This window comes from Cydia fagiglandana, chromosome 7 (genome assembly GCF_963556715.1).
Source record: "Cydia fagiglandana chromosome 7, ilCydFagi1.1, whole genome shotgun sequence".
In the NCBI taxonomy this organism is placed as follows: domain Eukaryota; kingdom Metazoa; phylum Arthropoda; class Insecta; order Lepidoptera; family Tortricidae; genus Cydia; species Cydia fagiglandana.
Genome location: NC_085938.1, coordinates 9,185,689 through 9,206,902, shown reverse-complemented (window position 1 = coordinate 9,206,902; position 21,214 = coordinate 9,185,689). Strand labels below are relative to the sequence as shown.

The following is a 21,214-nucleotide window of genomic DNA, read 5'->3' as shown; positions in this document are numbered from 1 at the left end:
TCTAGTTTGACTACTCGCCGACAGATGGCGCTATAGGTTACAATGTGTTAGTAAACCTACCGATATCTAGAGCTATTTCATTCCTAGCAGCGACAAAGTCTTCGAACTGCTTGCGGTGCACCTCATCGATGTGTCGGCAGTGTGAGAGAGACAAATCTTGCTTCGGCAGCTGAGTGGCGAGCGCTCTAGTTCGCCAGGCGCGCCACGCTGCCGCCCCAGTGGCGCCACCTACGTTGCTTGGCGCACGTTCCGCCAACGAAGCCCAGTACAGTTCCGTCTGGAAGTAAACGCTTTGATAAGAAAGGTATTTGCTGTAAGTACCATTATTCAGAGCAGTTATCAAACAGTTTTCCTTCCTAGTGCAACTACCTATGTGTATGAAATATCGCTCACGGTTTTCCTTAATTACAGCATATTACAGTAATGAACATGTACTCATATCATGTTAAGTTCGTTAACCTTATTTAACAACAATTCTCATAAGGTTTACTTTGAAACAATAAATAAATAAATAAATATCTGGGGACATCTTATACAGATCAAACTAGCCCCAAACCACAGAATAAATAATAGTACTAGGTACAGAAGACTCACTCTCTAACAAAACGCGTCTGTTACGATCAGCACAGATATGGCCGCTAGGTGGCGACAGCGCCACGCGCTGCTTATGGCTTTCCCCAAAATTAGGGCGGAACGGATGTACTTTTAGCTACCTGTAGCAAAGCGACGAAATCGCGGAGTGAGCCACGTCTGCCCAAACTAAGCAAAGCTTGTACTATGGCTGTTAGGCGATGATATAAATACTTGTATAGATAAATACCCATGACTTAGGAACAAATATTGGTGCTCATCACACAAATAAATGCCCTTACCGGGATTCGAACCCAGGACCGTCGGCTTTACAGGCAGGGCCACTACCCACAGTACCCACTAGGCCAGACCGGTCGTGATGAATGAAGACTGCCAGAATGAGACTTAGGGCCGGTTGTACCAATTACAGTTGGCCGACTGATCAACGTCACTGAGCAGTCAGCAGTAAACTATGTTGTAACGGTTTCCCGATAGGTATTTTGTCACGGTCTAGGGCCATGTTTACGGAGTTCTCCTCGTCTGTGGGCCTAACGCGAACCACGTTCGACGTGTTGCCTTCCTGTCATACTTACGTACGAATTTACGAGTGTGACAGAGAGGCAACACGTTGAACGTGGTTCGCGGTAGGCCCTCTGCAAGCTAGATGTACCTACCCTCTTATGTGTGTTCTGGTGGCGAGTCTAGCCTGACACTCATCTGCGGCTCGAAAGATCGGTTTTCCTAGGATAGCGGTGCCGTCATATAGCGGCCGTCTCCATATAAATATTACGACATCCATATTTAGCCGTATTATTTAGTATGAAGACGGCCGCTATATAACGGCACCGCTATCCTAGGAGAACCGATCTTAAGCCGCACGTACCTGCTTGTGAGTGAGTCCGGGCGGCGAGTCCAGCCCTAGGCCTATCTGCGGCCGGTCTCGCAGCCCGAGCCGGTCTCGCACGGAGTCCAGCTCCTCGTGGTACACCGAGTGCTGCAGACGATCGCAGCCGCATGACTTGCACGTCTTTCTGGAAAGATAGAAGACCAACTTTTAATTTGTTGTGTCGTTGAGTTATTACCTATGCTAAAATACTTGTTGTGATCAATTCTTTTTGGAGAAGAACTCTTCTAAATGTCATCATGACCTCCGCAATAATAATAGGCACGCGGCACGCAGTAAGTACCTACGTAATAAAATTACTGAGACCGCTTCTAATAGTGGATAAGATGGTGGAAAGTCGTATGCGATGGTACGGTAATGTAATGCGACGGGACGAAAACAACGCTGTAAAGAAGGCCCTGGCTATCCCGGATAAAAAAGAGGTGGAGGGCGACCGCCCGCCACGTGATGGACAACCGCTGCTAATGATCTAGAACGAGCTCAACTGGACAAGCAGACAACCCAAGACCGACTGTCTTGGCGCCGTAAAACGAGGAGGGCCGACCCCTAATAAAGAGATAAGGCACGGCAGAAGAAGGTCAATTCAACCCCTCTTTTACAAAATGGGGGTTTTATATGCTCAATCATACTTTTAGGTAGCTTTTATCTTAAAAACATAATTGACAAGGCTCCACAAGGAGCTCAGCAAACGCCTAAGGCAGGCCACAGGTGACCCTCGCGCAGGCAGCTTTCTCGCGCAAAGATTGGCCATAGCAATCCCAGGAACGCTGCCCGCGTGATGGGCACGTTACCAAGGGCGCAAAATTTTGATAGATATTTTTAGCTTTAGTTTTTAGTTGTGGTTAATTTTAGTTTTATATTCATTTTATAACACTTACAGTTTTTAGCTAAATAAAGTAAACCTATTCTTTATTCACTCAAATATCTTACCTTAAAAAGCAAACTATTAACTCAAGCTTACTGACGCTTACATTATACCTACTAGTAATACAAGTATGCACGAATAAATTTCACAAAGAGAACTATTATGCTAAACGGCTCTGTTCGACATCATTTACAATACACTTGAGTTTTACTACAGCCGTTAACATTGCAAACTGCTAATGTCACCAGCTACAAGTGTGTGTACTAAAATAATAGTCAAGATTATTTGTTTCTCCACTTTGGAATTCACGGGCCTACAAATCCCGATCTTTTGATAGGCTTGCGTGGGGATATAGATCCAACACGTAGAGGCCCCTTGGAGGGTTTACTAACGAATGGGCCAAAATCGTTTCCCAAAGTATCACATCCCAAACTATGTTTCCCAAATTATCATTTCCCAAAAAAATGTTTGGCAAAACAACTTATCGCAAATTTTCAGTTAGCAATAGTCTTTTTTGGCAAGTTATTGTTTAGCAAATAATTACTTGGACAAGTTTCATTTTACCAAATATTATTTAGTCAAATGTATCATTAAGCATAACTTACATGTCCCAAAATATTGCATGGCATACAATTTACATACCAATAAAGTGGAGGCTGCAGAATTTTATTTGTCTAGTATTTAACTGATCATTACATATACATAGTAAAATGTTACGCCAAAAAAAAACATTCTTACTGCCAAAAATATGTAGTAAATGATCACTAAAATTAAAACTCCATTTTAATGTAAAATGACAACCAAATTTGTTACATCTTGCTATTCTATTAAAGCAAATAACACCAAAGTAATCATTGTAACCCAAAAATACTAAATAACCACCAATATTCAAACCACATTTTAGTTTAAAATGTCATGCAATTTTTTTACATCTCGTTATTCTATTAAATTAATTAATCCACTTCGATGACCTTTTTTTAGTACATAGAATTTCGTTTCTGTAAGGACCGCAGTTCTAACCTAACCTAACCCACTTTTCTAATAGCATTTCGATTCTGTGAGGGTGACAGTTCTAACCTAACCTAACCCACTTTTCTGATAGCGGTTCCGTTTTGTGAGGATCGCAGTTCAAACCTAACCCAACCCACCCAAATTACGTAGAATTTAACGTACCTATTATAACAACAAAAAGTACTTTAAATAGAGATGCCTATTTGTCAAATTTGCGAAGTGACAATTTTGACCAAACATCTTTTTGGAATATAATATTAGACAATAAAAAACGTTTGCTAAATAAGTTTTTGTCCTAATAACATTTGACAAAGTAAAATCATGCCAAATGATAATTTGACCAAATAAATTATATGCGAAGTGTAACTTTGCTAAAGGTTCCTTTGGGAAATGAAACTATTGCGATAAGTTTGTTGGGAAGTGAAATTTGGCGAAATGTATTTGGCCGAAACGAAAGTACACCCCCTTGGAGAGCTTTAATGTCATGTAGAACGCCTGCTGGAACCCGTTCACAGGCGCAACAATAAACACCCATGAACCGGTCGCAGCAGGCATTGGGACTATTGCAGAAAAAGTGAATAGTATACCGGTCTATGGATTTGAAGTTTGGATGGACAATGAGACTGGGCTATTGTAGAGAAGTCCGGACACCTGCCAAGATTATTGTTATACCTATTATTGCAACTTATCATGTTTCGTTCTGTGTTGCAGATTTTCTTTAATTCAGAGAGTAAATCTACAATACCTAAGGAATAGTTATGGTTATTTGCTTTGTATTATTGATTGTAAATATTTATACCTACATATGTATCTATTGGCAAAAGAAAACCAGAAATGATACTTTGGTCTATACTTACTCTACATATAAGTAACCGCATTTAACTTTTTGTTATTAAGCTTGAATAATCTTTAGGTTCCTAAAATGTAGTGCATAGGTAATTGTTTGCCTTCGTATTTTTTCGGAAACGTTCATATTTGTCATGCTAGTTCAATCAACCTCAGTACTCTTTGTACCGAGACTGACTGAAATAGCAAGACTCGTTCCTCCGTTTCCGTGAAAATACGAAGGAAAATAATTATGCACTCCATCTGTAAAAGGTAATGTACTGTAAAATATGTAGTAATATCTTTTGAAGTACCGTTTGTTTGTTTACCGTTAACCAATAGGTACACCATACAAAAACAGTGTTTTTGTTTTTAAAACAAAGATCGGGTATGTAATGCAAAATACTGTCGGCATAACGGAACACGACTACATTGTGTGTGTACTTATTGCGATTTGCATATTTAACCAGCTCCATGTGTTATAAAAACGCCGCGTTTTTTGACCACTAATAAACGCTTCATTATTTGTACGCTTAGAACAAAGATAGAGTCTACTCGTATCTAAGCTAACTTTGATCGGATTGGAACAGAAAAAAGTGGGTATAATATTTTCATAGAAATTTGACACTAATGACGAAGTTGTCTCACTTTGTCATAGCAAATGCCATGTAAAGTTAGCTTGGTCAGACTCTATAGTATTAGCTGCTATAGGTACTTACAGGAAAGCCATTTTAATGTAATTAATAGTCTGTGCGGAAAAAGAAGAGTCATGGAATGTATGGGTTCCCTGACTTTCCACGACTCTTCTCTTTCCGCACAGAGTCAGACTACTAAACAATAGAAAAAAGTCATCTTGAGAGCACGTCAAAAGTAAGGCACAAGGCTGTATATTTATTTTGGTTGGTACCTGTAATTTGTATGACATAAATACTAACTATAATATAGGCGTTTTCTAAAGTTTTATTTTAACTGCGTGTTTATTCGCCCAGTGCGTTTTTGATCTAAAAATAGCCCGCCGTGACAAAGCGTCTTATCCCTAACAAGACAATGATCACGTGAGGGTACATACAGTACACAGGGTATGTGTGAGATCAATCGATCAATCACGTACGCTGTACGCTGTTAATCTGTTATTACATGAATTTGAATTAATGATGTCTCGTTTGTGTCCGTAATAGTTTATATTGGTAAATATTAAACGATAAATACCTAATTCTTAAACATTTTACACAAGAATAGCTGCCAAGATGGCAATCGATGATGGAAACGCCAGTAGAAAATTAATTATTGTATGAAAATTGTCACGTTACTTTTCGTAGCATCTGTCATCACATTACATTTTTTCTTTCGTTTATCGAAAAGTAAAATACAGTTTAAATTTATCCGTGTGTAAAAACGTACTTAATAAATCACAATTGAAGAAAAAACATGAAATCTTCAACCATGCTGGTATACAGTACGGGGTGTACATAGAGCTTGTGTGGAAAGAGAAGAGTCGTGGAATGTACGGAGCCCAATACGGTCTGCGGTGAGATGTGATAGAGCAAAATGATATTTTTAATACCACGCAAGTGTAATACACGCGTATTCGGGAAACGAGATAATCACAAGATCTAGAAACGATATAGAGATCAACTAGATTTACATCAGATATCGACTGGATGTGACTTGGATATCTAAGTCATAATTTGTCGAAATCGTTCAAGAGGACCTCCAGAATCGAGGAAACGTCAAATTTGACATAGGTATCTATCTTACAAATATCTTTAAATTATCCATATCGTAACTTGTTGAGGTCTAGTAGAGATCTAATACATTTTCAGAATCGAGCCGATAGACAGACATCGTCATTATAAAGCTATACGTCGATAACCGCGACCATCATTACGCTAGTTGTTTGGATGTTTCTTGGCAGAAAACCTGACTACAAACTGCAACCTTAAAATTAATTTAACGACCGGTCTGGCCTAGTGGGTAGTGACCCTGCCTGCGAAGCCGATGCATGGTCCTGGGTTCAAATCCCGGTAAGGGCATTAATTTGTGTGATGAATGCAAATATTTGTTCCGGAGTCGGGTTTTTTCTATGTATAAAAGTATGGATTTATCTATAAAAGTATGTACTCGTATATCGTCGCCTAGCACCCATAGCTTTGCTTAGTTTGGGGCTAGGTTGATCTGTGTAAGATGTCCCCCTAATATTTATTTATTATTTAATGAAATACCTATTTCCAAGTGTAAAGAATGAGTAACGCGGTACAATATCAAGCGGAATCATTCATTAATCATTATTTATACAGACAATTGATAATGATTGTTAGTTTACAATCGCTAGTGAATTCAATTCATTCATATTTGTAGCATTACGTCCTCAAACAATCAAGGAACTTCGTTTAATTCTTTAATTGGATCACAATTATGTTTTAAGTGATGCTGTGGTCAACGAGCTTGCTAGGGACTCTTAACACATAGAATGGAATCACCAAATAAATGCAAACTGTACGGAATATTGAGCCATCTTATTCATAATTAGTTACGTAGTTATGTATTTTTACATTAGGTACTTACTACGTTGTTCTTACCTACCTTTTTATTTTATTAATATTGTGTTTAATGAACCTCTAGGTCTGTTTGTATCACCTCTCAGTTTCTGTACATTGTGTACAACATATGTAATATTTTTATTGTGTTTAATGTGTTTGTGTTCTAAATAAAAAAAAAAACTTGTGCACATCCAAATATAGCATATCCATAATCATAAGTCATGACGTCCAGCCTTCATATCCCTTGTCGGATCCAAATCAATGTCGAGGATGTAATGATCCACGTCTTCTACATACAATTGATAAGACACTTTCAGAAAGTCACAAGTCCGTCCATCTTTTATTATAATAAGACATTTTACATATACAAAACTATTTCTTACTAGGTCAGTAAATGAATGCTCAAAAAACGTTGTAGAGGGAAATGCTAGGAACACAATTTTTGACTCCGTAACTTTGTTTAGACTAGTTAGGAGGTGAACATATCAAAAGTCCCCGGCTGTAGCCCCGGTGCTGCGGGTTAGAGGGGGGTAAGAAGGTCGAATTTTTCGGTTTTTCATTGATATCTTGGAAACTTTGCATCTTAGCGACATGACTACTAAGACAAATCGAAAGCTCATAAAATTAGTTACAAGTTTTATCTAGTCAAGTTTTTCGATATCTTGAATAATTTTTGAGATACCAAAAATGAATTCAGCACCCCCGATTTATACGAAAATGATACCAAACACGGCCTAGCAGCTTCACTAATGTAGATATCAAGATAAAATTGAAAGCCCTAAATAAACTTTCAAGAGCGGATATCTCAAAAACTATTCAAGATATCGAAAAACTTGACTGAATAAAACTTGTAACAAATTTTATCAGCTTTTGGTTTGTCTCAGTAGTCATGTCGCTAAGACGCAAAGTTTCCAAGATATTAGTGAAAAACCGAAAAATGAGACCTTCTTTCCCCCCTCTCCCCCCCAGCACCGGGGCTACGGCCGGGGACTTTTGATATGTTCACCTCCTAACTTGTCCAAATAAAGTTACGGAGTCAAAAATTGTGTTCCTAGCATTTCCCTCTATAACTTCTTATTTCTTGGCCTATACATGAATTTCGTAAGGGTAAAAGTACATTTGAATATTGCACAGTAAGCTGTTGAGATAACTGATCCCCCTGCACGATGGGTTAGTTATCTCAGCAGCTTACTGTACATAAGACCTTTTAACACAGTTACGTACCCGTATTGTGATCTTATTGAATTGCTAAGTGAGGGACAAAGGAAGTAGGAGATGCCCGTCAGATATGATTGTGTTCTGTGTTAGTGATTTGCAATAGCGGCATGACATTTCGTCTGGGACAGTAATTGTGTATAGCAATAATAGTACTTACAAAATCCTGCATACCAGATAATTATTGACAGAAACCTTCATCTTGCATTTATATAGGTTTGCTAATTTCAAATAATATTTGAGGATTTTCGTCAAAGTCATAAAATCAATCCAATATATATGTATATATATATACAGTAGTCATCAGAATTACCTATAGGAACGGCCAAGGTACTCAAAAATGAATGAATGAATGAAAATGCTTTATTGTCACAAAAAAGTACAAAATATAAACTATAAACTAATTTAAACTAACTATTTTAATAATATTAAATAAAATAGGGGCTTTAGGTATAAATTTTATAATAGGTGATTTAGTAGATATATGTGAACACCTTCTCCACTCCGATATATCTGATGGCGATTGTACCTTGTGTATGTATGTATGTATGTATTTTACAGTGGCGGCACGTCAAACATACCTATCCATAGGCAAGCCGGGGCTAATTTGGCTTACTTATTTCCTTTACAACTCTGCTCAAACGTCCAAAAACAGGCAAGCCGGTGGGAATCGGCTTTTATGGACGCGCCGCCACTGGTATTTTAGGACACTGGTGCACCACTAAAACATCAGTTCCATTCGTAACATTTGACCCTTTTAGTTTTACGAGTGCGAGCAGATAAAACGGCCATGCGCGCTATCACTTCCTACCTCAACTCAGTATTTGTTTTTACATCGGCCACAAGTGGTTTATTTCATTACCATTTGTATTTTTTATTGCAACCTTTTATATGTGTGAAAATAAACATGAGGTGAGGTATGTATGAAGATAAAGCGGTTGACAGAAAGGTTATTTCGGGATTAAGATGTTAACAAATTTGATTGTAATTGTGCTGCAAATGCTGTAATAAGTACTAGCCGAATCCGCATATTGTAGTTAAGCCAGGAATTAAGCAAAAACAAAAAATAAAACTATTATTTATTCTGTGGCAAAAGTCCGATGGCTATGTAACCTAGTTCCACATACCTATCAATTAGTATGTAAAAGTCTGAAATACATGAATCCTCATAATTCCTCTGGTTAAGTCCTGCTAATAACTATGTAATTTAAACGTAAGTTTGTGGAAATTTGCATGAAATTTAACTCATGCGTAAGTCACTGATTTATGTATAGTCACAGATCCGCCGCAGCAAGTCTGATTCGAACTCTACGAGTATATTCTATACCATTATGTTACGACTGGCAATATGTGGTCGACGTCACTGCTTCTAATAAGACAGAGTGGCCTTAACCCAGGCCAGAGACAAATGTGTTCTATATTTAGGTGACTAGAGGGGTCGAGTTACCTTTATTTGACAGTTTCCTAACCATATATTTTCATTGAAAGAAATAAATTATTTATTTGTGGAGTACTCTGTGGTGATCGTACGAGTAATAGGTCTACTCGGTCCCGCCCGTCAACAGGATTTTGATAAGCTTTGCCTGGTTTTAAAAATCGTATTTTTTTAAATCACGCACTGGCCACTGAGATCTGGCATATGCGGTATAGTAAAGTAAAGACAAAAAAAATACTATCTTTGACCCTACTATGGATTCATTCGTTAAGTCGTCGTTCTATAAGTCGGTTAAAATATATCCCATAACTTAAACAGGCTATGCTAATGAATCTATTGACACCTCATGGACCACAATATTAGCTCTGAAAATCGACACCACGTGGAACGCAAAATAATTAAAACTACCCCACATCTGGGCTCTGATGACTAGCTAGAGTCGATCGATAAGTATCGACTAAAATCAGCCGGCGCATTATGGACGGCTTTATCCATCTTTATCATCGCGATAAAATAACTGTTACTTTTTATCAACGTAGGATAGAAAGTGACGGACACTGTTTTATCACGCTGTCACGTTAGTCACGTAGACAAGAACGAACCATCATGTCCCTTCTGCACCATTCGGGACCTACCAAAGTACTCTACGAGTTTATAACACAGTGTCAAACTTTAAGATAAAAAGCCCAAAGCCACAGATCTGTTTAGTAATGTAATACCACAACCCACAACTGCTAGGGCAAGACAACAAGGACCTTGAATTAGCGTAAACAGCGGCCAATCTAATTACCATGTCGTAAATCAAACGAAAATATATTTTATGAGAATGACTGAACGCGTAAAATGGTTGGCGAGGGAACAGTGCAACCGATCCAATGAAAACAGACTGATTGACACAAATAACTTAATCAGATCAGTGGATCCTAAACTTTACTAAGAAGATAATGTTTCACTTTGGTGATCACTCTCAAGTTTTTATCCCGATCCCGGCGGATGCATCGCCATTCGTCATGGCTCCTCTACACGATGGGCCAGCGCCGGCCATTCCAAGGGACGCATTTATGCGTTAGAGGGGGCAAGTGATATTGCTATCTCATTCTACCGCATGGCTGCCTTGGAGTGGCCGGCATTGGCCCATCGTGTAGAGGAGCCATCAGATATCGCATAAGCGCCATAGGGACCGTTTAGATTTTCTTCTATACACTTTGCCTGATTTTAACATCCTCTTTTAACTCATTATTAGATTTTATTAGGCTGTATGTTTTTGTATGTTTGTTACGTGATTACTCCACCAATCATGAATTGATTTCGATGATTCTTTTTTGTTTGGTAGGTCATACTTCAGTCAGTTGTGGTACCATTTTTTTCAATAAGCTTGCTATCTTATGTTTAAAACTTCCGCGTTTTGAACACATATTAACTTACTATTATTAATATGCTTGCTATCATTTAGGACCTTTGTGTTGAATATTATGTATTTAGGGAGCGCAATCAATCATGTAGGTATAATCTGGGATATCTACCTATAGGTAGATTTTATTTGAATGCTTTTATATAGGGCAACTTCGCAAGTTTTAGAGTTGGACATAATGGTCTTCTGAAAATATTGATGATCATTTTTAGTGTTCCGTACAAAACTTTGTTTTTAATACACATTTGTACAATATCTAGTTTTTGTAGGTTTTTTATTCAGTTTGACATGTGTTTACCGTGGTGTGTGCACATAGGAAACAGAGTGTTTTAAACGTGTTTAATAATTAGTTTCTAACATTACTTGACTGTATTCATTATCATTAAAATCTTTGAGTAAAACGCATTCTTACGTTTTTACAAGGTTCACAAAATGAACCTTACACGTAAGTAGTACGGTTCGATTTGGTGTTGACTTGTCCATTTATTTTCCCATTCGTCAAAAGGGCCAGCCCGCCTAGCCAAGGTTACAATCGCTATCGCTTCGACAACGAAAAGCTTTATGTCTCTCTATCACTCTTCCATATTAGTGCGACAGTGACAGTTGCGTTTCGATCGCTACGGAGCGTGAGCGATTGGCATCTTGGCTACGCGGCCAGGATAAAGATGTAAACAATGCGGGTTGTTGACCGGCGTGACGCGCGCGCATACTAATTAAGCAGATCCTTGGAGTCATGGGAAATGTTAAGTGAGGATAATTAGCCTAACATTACATAAGCAAAATGATGCACACTGCGCGGGTGCGCGGCCTGCGCGCTGGCAATCTTGCGCATGTCGCATGCTATAGTCTGTAGCTTTGGGTATTTAAATAAAAGTAAACAAAATCTACCCTCAAATGGCTCCTTAAGCCAGCTGAGGGTAGATGAAAACATTACACGATCGAATAATGTAGGTTAAAGTCAGGTTGTTCAGTGACAGATCCAGGCGTTTTTGTATTTGGTTGGTTAACCGATAAATGTTATAACTACCGGAAAATGAACAAATTATTTGTTTAATTTTATTTCAATAGTTGTTTTTTTTTTCCACCATGATACTCGTACTAGTTAATACTCGTTATTTTGCCTAATACGTATAATCATGGTGTAGAATGTTTTATGTATTAACGGAATTAAATGTAGTTTCTGCTAAGAAACGTTTTTAATCGTCTAGTAAAACCATTACACATCCAGATAAGATTTATTACACCCGTAACTCAGCGGTGCGTCAGGTTTAAATTATCATCATTGTTTATATCATCATTTACATATATTTATTTTATACATATAATTTAAGAAATCGTAAAGGAAATCACAGATTGTCTGGAATGATTCCAATATTTGTAATTATTATATATATATTATGAATATAAATATGTCGGCCAAGGACAAAATAATTATAAATGGCTGATGTAACAGATTTCGATTTTTAGCAAAATAAATATCATGTCAAAATCCAATTACCACAATACCACAGCCAAAGTAATCCATGCCATGCTATTTATCTGGATCAATTCCAAAACAATTAGATGGAAAATGTCGAAATCGAATGTTAATGTCAGGCAAACGCCAACGTATTGTCAAGAATTAAAGGCCTGTGCACACCGCTTGCGTGACGTGTGCGTGTGCGGCTCCAACATTTTAGCGCACGCACACGCTCACGTCACGCACACGCAAGCCGGTGTGGCTCGACCTTAAATCAAAACCATCCAATGTTGTTCTAATTATGGATAGTGTCAAAATATTTGCATCTATTAATGATAACAGTAGTTTGTTTGATAAACATTTCGTTTTTTCTATATAGGTTTGTGTTTGTGTGGACTTTACCCCATTAGTATTCATACTAGTTATATCCTAGTCTTTGTTCCGCTGACTTAAGTAGGTATTTCATGTGATGTCTGTTGTTTAGTATTGTTATGAAAACATTTTTTTTTCGTCAATACCCGCATCGTATGTCCCTTCTTATTATCGGTTATTCCCCTATAGCCTTATTTTTTTAAGATATGCTCAGGCTAAAAACCGTTAAAAACCATACCTATATTTTGTAGAGTGTGTGATATGAAGTGTGTGTGTATTTACGATTGTGAGTCCAGACAAAAAACAGCTATCAAAGTGTATAAAAACATCCAGTTTAGAGCAAAACTAATATTAAACTAAACGATATAAGAGTCACTCGCAACAGTAAATTTAGAATAGTTCACAGATGTCAATTACCTACCTAGTATGTTATTTTAGAACTCCTGAAATAAATGTGCGAACGTCGGTATTTTAGACTTTTCTGTGGATTATTAATGATGTTTGGAAAGTCACTATGTTATTTTAGTTAGGTATATTTACTTTGCACAGTCCATTCAGTGTTTCGAGAACACGTCAATAGTATCCAGACCTCTATCATAATTCTTATAATAATTATAACATCAAAGACAATATTCTTGGCACCGGATTGACAGAGTGAAGGCCGATCAGACATCACAAGTTTCCAGATTATCGACAGAATGACATTTTGGCAGTGCAGCCTGGAATTTTCTTAATTTGACGTCATATTTATTTTTTCAACCTTACCTTTAATCACTTCTAGTTGTGCGGATTTTTCCTAGGTGTCATTATCGTATCGTACAAATCCTGCATTCATTAAAAAATAAACAAAGCAGTCGAATCGGGATCTAGCCAATCTACTCAGTTTATTATTTAATTAGTAGGTAACTAATTGATCTATTTTAGAACAATGATTCCTAAAAAACTACATTCATAATAGTCATGGAAAGAAAAACAATTAAGGTCACAGGCGATAGGATGGTTGCGCTTTTATCATTCTATTGTCATGTCATGTGACCATCTCTTACAATCCTAATAGCAGGAAAATTCCCGACGAAATGGTTCCACCTATTCCAAGATCTGGATTTATGGTGGGTGTCTATGTGGGTTTTGTTTAATATTTCAAATCCTAACTGACGGACGGTGTTGAATGGACTGATGACGTACAACATTACATAGCTGTGCTATTCGATGAAAGAATCAGAGAATGTCGTGTTGAAAAACAAAAAGGCGCCGACACAATAAAATTAAATATATCACTTTTATAGCAGTGATAATTTAGCTTTTACAGAGGTTTATAAACTGTTTGTCTAGTGAAATGAGTAATTGGTAGTGGGAGGTAGATCTCGAGTTGGACGCGATTTTATTAGAGATAAAATCTTTTTTCATACGAAGTAGGACGTATGATGGCTTTTATTACCGTACACGTAAAATATGTTTTCCAAAACTTCTAAAACCTTCCGCCAGTGTACTCTGGCCTGTACGAATGGTTGTACGTAGTAGACCGCATCTAATGGCTCTTCTACACGATGGGCCAACGCCGGCCACTCCAAGGGACGCAGCCATGCGGTAGAATGAGATAGCAATATCACTTGCTCCCTCTAACGCATAAATGTGTCCCTTGGAGTGGCCGGCGTTGGCCCATCGTGTAGAGGAGCTCTAACAGAGACTTTCCTGAATTTAGTAACTGACGAAGGGGATGTGATTCGGTCAAATTGTGTTTTTTGAAAAACTAATTATAGCCAGCATTCTATGAATGTAGTATGATACCTTTGGGTATGGTGCTTTACGCACGCTAGCGTCCCTCCCCCTCCCCCTGACGCAACCCCCCCTTTTAGCTTGAAATATGTCCCGGTTGAGAGTGTTTTTTGTTTTTTGGGGAAAGTATACACTATAGGAAGAAAGTGTCAATGAAATAAATGTTCCTTATTAAATTCTTAACAAAAAAGGTTATATTAATTTTTTTGATACAACGCACCATATTGATGTTTTAGCTAGATGAACTTCGACAAAATTTTACCGTTGAAAAACTTGTTGAAGTTCAATATAACATAGTACGTGACAGTACTGGAAGAAATCTTCACGAAGAATAAGCTTGCAAGCTTACTCTCCGTATTAGTTTTATTTCAGTACTATCACGTACTAACTTATATTGAACTTCAACAAGTTAATACATGAATATGGTGAGTCTTACCAAAAAGTTGTATATAACCTTTTTTGTTTAAAATTTATTAAGGATTATTTCTTACCTTGACACTTTTTTCCTAACTCTAATACTTTTCTCAAAAATAAAAAAAACCGTAAACCGGGACATATTTCAAGCTAAAAGGGGGGGTTGCGTCAGGGGGAGGGGGAGGGACGCTAGTGTGCGTAAAGCACCATACCCAAAGGTATCATACTACATTCATTGAATGCTGGCTATAGTTTGTTTTTCTTGCCCATACATTAGAACATAATTTAACCGAATCAATGCATCAGTACCGCAGAAGTTAGACGGATACAGCATGCTTATCGTCAGGGGGCCGATTTTTGAAATTTCACCACTCGATCTTGTGTATTTCGTTAAACGATATGTCCACTACTAGGCGTTTAAATTCTACTAATAGAATTGGAATCGAGTGATCAATACCACAAGATCCCAAATTTCAATCGCTAGTGTTTAAAAAATTTGCATTTCGCCGTTTTCCACCGATTTTCCAGTGACGAAATCGAGCGATCGAAGTTCAAAAATCGGCCCCCTGGTTACTAAATTAAGGAAGATGTGTAGATGAATGAGGGATTTGTTGAAGCGGTCTTCTTAGGTCCACCGTTTAAAGCTGGAGTTACCATGGTTACCAGTACAATTTGACACTGAGTTAACGGTTTAACCGCTTAACCCCGGGTTGGTAGGATGGTGCAAGTGGGCCTAAATCGAAAACAGCCAGGATTAGTTAATAAATAAATATGTAAATAAACATGTTTGTGTGTATTCAACTACATATACATATGGCAATAAAATCTGCGCTGCGCGAATTTCCTACGCTTAATAAAAACTGATCTTGTTCAACTTTCAACTAACAAAATCAAGGGCTAACCCCACCCAGGCAAGTCAGAAGATAATGTTTGCTTGCAGCTGATTGCAAAGTAAATGGGAGTGTGGGCTTGGTTCCATTAGTCGCGCGGCGTGCCAAAGGTCACCGCCGAGGATACAATTAGGTCTGGATATACACGTGTATTTGGAAGTCATGGTTTATATTAATTTTTAGCTGATATAGAATTGATAAACATTCAATTTGTTCCTACAGCATTCTGAAGAATTTTGCTGGCAGTCGTGAGGATTCCTTTAAAGAGCTTCCCGAATGCTCGAAAAAAGCTTCACGAGCGCGGAATAATTCAAATGTCACTTTTGAACCACTTCAAAAGAAGGCCGTGCATCGCCTATTACCCTCATTGCAATGTTGAATTCGGATGGCGATTACAGGCCTTGCTGTGATAGCGATACTGCTGCTTTAATTCGTGCGATATATGTAACTGATGTCCTGGATAAATTGAGTTGGGATTGAACGTTCTAATCCCAACAGTGTCATGCCCATTTCCCGGCGCTGCAGCCTTCCTGCAACCTGCAGCCAGCCGTAATCTTCATATTCCAAACAAAATTCTAGTATTCTATACTAAAATTTATATCGTTCAACAAACGTACATGCTGTTTCCATGACACAAAATTATTTCATCGCTATTTACTTTCGGGGTTTTCTGTTTATATGAATCAGCAAACCGCGATATGGCCGATTCTATTTGATTGGCCTGACCGACCAAATGATAGGGCATAAAGTGTGAATGGCGAGCATCGGCGGCCGTAAAGCTTTAACGACGGTGCTAATGAGCCGTATGGCCTTTATTTCAGGGGTTACAGGATATTACCGTTATTTCTAATGTGTTCAACATTTTTCATAAAATAATCAGTGTCTCTCTTTTTAGGCTTGCAGTCTTGCCGGTGGTGTACCTATATAAATCGAATCTAGTTGTATCCACTTGTATGGTAAGCAAATCGTCGTATGTACCTACTGGTATTTAATTTATCATTGGTTTTTGTGACATGTCACTTTACGGGTTGTATTGTACTAGACTAGACCTAGAGTTTTCTATTTCCTAAGACAAAAGTCGATTATTATTTGGCATGTCACAGAAAATACATAGTATTACCTCTACCAAATTCTTAAAATTTTAACTTTATATATATTAGATTAGAGTATACCTATATCAATAATGCAATGGTATTTAAACTTTTCTCACCTCTAATTTAACTCCAATTACAAAGTACGATAATTAATTGCTCATATCAAATTAAGATCTCTGAGGTAAAAACAAACTTACCTAATAACCAAGTCGATAATATCCTCCTGTTCGAAAGCCTTGCAGTAGAGATGCAGCACTTTGAGGCAGGCATACTGCAGGCCCGTCCACGGCACGTCAGCAGCCTTCAGGGCTTCGTCCCAGGGGCAGTTCTCGTGCCTCGTGAGACACAACATGCCTTGCTCGGTCTCCGTTGGAGGCATCAGGTTTCACTTTTCATTCCACTTTTTCTAACTGTCTGCACTTGTGGCACTTTTTTAACACTTGGTGAATAATTTTTCGAGGGTTTTTTTCTGTTCTGTTGCAAAATGTTTTGTTTTGTGTTAAATGGTTAGCACATTCACTGCCAGCGGGGGCTAAAAAGTGCTACGAGCGTTGTCGATTTTCCGCTTTGTAGTGAAAAGTGCCCACGGACAGAGAACAATATCCCCCTTCCTTCTCTTCCTTCGGCCTTTGCCTTCGGGTCACTAGCAGTGAATGTGTTAAAAGACTGCGGACGATTCCGTTCATCACATAGGTACTACTTTTTTCAAAGCAGTTGAATAAAATACCTAAATTGATACATCGGCTTCTAGTTACACACCTACCCCCTTATTCATAAACGTTTACTAAAGTTGACAAGCCGATAATAATCGTTTGTCCCTTTCTATCATACTGACACGTCAGAAAGGGACAAACGATTACTATCGGCTTGTCAACTTTAGTAAACGTTTATGAATAAGGGGGCTAGTGATTAAAGAAACCCAGGGAAATGAGGGACAAAGTATAGATGATGGGGATGTTCTTATTGATTTCGGCACAAGCTCAGTTCAGGTTTATGAACAATGCAAATACAGTGGTGCTTGAGGGTTATTCCCCATGGTGCACGTAAACAAATAATAACAAACTAGTTAAGAGTAATCACATTAACGAACAAATTTTGAAACTCACATTCTGACTACTTATTATGTAGTTATTACTGTTATTAGTGGACTCTCTTTAGTTCTATAAAGGTCATAAACAGGTTTGCATTTACATTGTGTACAGGAAAACCAAATATGTAGTTTAATAAAACCATTGTTTTAATGTCACGAAACAAACAAGTTATTTAGAGCACTAGGACAATTTATAAGAACTTTACCCTTTCCAGGAAATGCAGCAGGATAAAGGATATTTTTCAATTATGAATGTGATTCAGAGTAAATTTGGTATGAAGTCGTTTAACAAGACCTCGGCGAGGATACAAGGACAAGACATAAAACGTCTAACGTGTGTTCACGAAGGAATCAACGATACGAAGTCATGGTTGCCTATTTCTTAACTTACTGGGATCCTAGAGTACCTAGGTACCTATTTTAAATTGACCGTCCGCGCCCTCTTTCGGGATACTGGTACTACATATTAATATCGGTGTCGCGTAATGACGTCAAGGTGTCTAGGGTACGAAAATAACATAGACTTGGTAATGATAAAATGATAAATATACCTCTAATACCTTTGGCATATCGTAACTACCACATTATACCTAACAAAGTAGCTCTTAATTAATTATCAATTAATCTTTTTTCCTGCTTCAGTACAAAATGGATACCTAATAAAAATAATACATAGTCAACTGTCCATCGGTGGACCTTATGTCTTTTGTGATAAGGTTTACGAACTGTCAGTTAACAATGTGGGCGATGGTACATCAAATAATACCTTAATTAAGGCTTAATCCATACTGTTACAAATGTTACACTTTGTTAGTGATGGCCAAAGTGATCAAATACATAATTATCGTAAAAACCTTTGTTATCCTGAAATAAAGGATATGTCGCGATATATTTTAATTTAATTGATGATTTAGATTTATTCATTTCGTAATATGCTGACTATACTAATACAGTCTTTGCGAATAACTGAAATTTATTACTGACAAAACATGAATTTGGTTGATATGAATTTCAAAAGTAACAAAGTTAAGATAGGAGTGAACTACTAAGGATACCTATACCTTCTACAATTTTTACATTAAGGTACCTTTAATTGTATGTCTATCCGCTATCAACACCGGATACAGGTCAAGCAGCGCAAGTTGTACTATGACACAATAAACCAAATAAGGAATGTGAGTGGAGCGCAGTCGGCCCGAGGAAGTGGCAATTTAAACCATTCAGCCGCTATTGTTTGGGTTCGCTTAGTGCACGCTTATCACTGAAAGACTTGTACACACGCTATAGACGTAAATTGCATGCTTAATTAGGTCATTGACCTATGCTTAATATAGACAACTATTACATACATACGTCTTAATCCTAATCACTTGGTACCTAACTACGTACTATATGAACGAGATCTCAGATTGCTACAAAGTTGTTGCTCGGTCGGAGACACCATAAAAATAAACGAATTCGATAAAAATTCCGCAATTACGCATGGGTTTCGTTTTTAATTTGCTACGATCGCCGGTTGGCACAGATTGTAAATATAAGGATTAAATAAGAAATATCCAAGAGGTGGTCCGACGTGGTTTCCATATTTGAATCCGAATATCTTGTACGGCCCTACGAGCATTCCACTACTTATACATCATCTGTTAGAGATTTGATTGCGATAAAAAATATTTTTCTAAGTATTTACTGAGTTGCTATTTTCTATAAAAGATACAAAACACATCCATGTAAGTAATGCTACAAAATTCGCGGCTAAAAATGTTTCAACGACAACGAACTGATTCGGAAAAATACATCTTGATATCGCTATGTAGCAAATGTTTTCTAAGGGATGATGACCGCAGTTATTTGGGTAATCATTTATATAATTTATAAGAACATATAATGCCGAGTGAGGGTCAGCTTTTTATCATTAGCTCTTCGGCAATAAGTAAGCTAAACGAAACGTTGGATTTGTACAATCTTGGTAATCGAGCATAGGTACATATGTATATGTGAATCGTAAGGATCATCTCCTCAAAAGAGAAAAAATTAATACGTATATAGTACCTAGGATACTTGGCTTCATCAAACTACGTACATATTCGACGAAGGCACATCTCTAGTTTGATTAAATAACTCGAATCGTAGTAGACACTAAATTGGAATATAGCTCCTTATTTGGATTTAATTAATTTAAGTGATTCGTTACCTAAAAGGTTGCGTCGGAATAAGGCATAGGTAAATTAAATGGGGGTCACAGGAAACGTTTATGGATATGAGTTCGAAATGGCGCGAGGTCTTGCCAATTGGAAAATAAATACCTACATGTTATAGAGTACCATTATGGTTTCTGGTTTCAGGTATGTTTCTAGTCGGTTTGTAAGTCTGTGGTTCTCAAACATCTTCCTTTTTGATATTTTTAGGGTTCCGTACCCAAAGGGTAAAAACGGGACCCTAAGACTCCGCTGTTCGTCCGTCTGTCCGCTTATCTGTCTGTCTGTCACCATGCTGTAACGCATGAACTGTGATAGCTAGTCAGTTGAAATTTTCACAGATGATATATTTCTGTTGCTGCTACAACAACAAATATTAAAAGAATCTCATTCAACCACAATAATTTTACACAAAAAGTAAATTAATTAGTAACATCGAGTAGAGTTATGGTTAGGTAGATTAACTATTAGATAATGGGTTCGATAAAACGCCTAATATTCTATTAGCGATAACGCCAGATAAAAAATAATACTTAAGTACTTATTTTATTAATGGACTAACATTGACAACAGAGATAGTAAACGCAACTCTATACTCCAGATATGATTAGACAGAAGGAAAAATGGTTGTTTATAGTGCAAAACTTAAGATTTCATTCAATAAGTAACATTCTCTATTAAACGCTCCAAATCTAGTACTAACTAAAATATCGAAGAAGAAAATATTTCCACCCAATTTATACACCAATCATTTTAGTAGCTATAATAAAAAAGTTTGGAAATTCCTGGCTCTGACAAAGTAAGTCCCGATGAATATATGTATTAATCTTCATTCAGTTAATGCTGACATTACTTGCGCGTTAAATCTCTCGTCAGGGTTTCTAGGAACAGAATGATGGATGCTGGGATAACTCGTGGAAACACCTCTGCACAATAAGATTAGCTGACCGTCGATGTACCCTATTCCTTTGTAATAAGGTTTACGATTTGTCAGTCAACAGTGAGGACGATGGTACTATAATACTTGGCAACTCTACAAAGTCCACATTACTAATTCAGAAACAATAATGATCATGTAAGTGTAACTTATGGGTAGTACACAAAGCAATAAGTGAATTCTGTTGTCTTGAAATGGATAGTAAAATTAT

The 21,214-nt window shown here is 37.5% G+C and overlaps 1 protein-coding gene and 1 long non-coding RNA gene across 4 annotated transcripts in view; both read right to left on the bottom strand.

The window, feature by feature from the left end:
• The window catches only part of LOC134665869 (uncharacterized), a 451,632-nt gene that overhangs the window by 126,512 nt on the left and 303,906 nt on the right, over nucleotides 1–21,214 (bottom strand). The window lies entirely within an intron of this gene.
• Nucleotides 1–21,214, bottom strand: part of LOC134665834 (four and a half LIM domains protein 2-like) — a 192,941-nt gene that overhangs the window by 64,500 nt on the left and 107,227 nt on the right. The window contains exons 1-3 of one of the 2 annotated variants that reach the window (XM_063522848.1): nucleotides 16,979–17,215; nucleotides 1,454–1,601; nucleotides 61–277 (exon numbers count right to left, since the gene is read on the bottom strand). In XM_063522848.1, the coding sequence (XP_063378918.1) occupies nucleotides 61–277; nucleotides 1,454–1,601; nucleotides 16,979–17,160 (547 nt within the window). In that variant the 5' untranslated portion in view covers nucleotides 17,161–17,215. Of the gene's footprint in view, nucleotides 1–60; nucleotides 278–1,453; nucleotides 1,602–16,978; nucleotides 17,216–21,214 lie in introns of those variants that run through there. The other variant, XM_063522849.1, reaches the window with a different exon arrangement.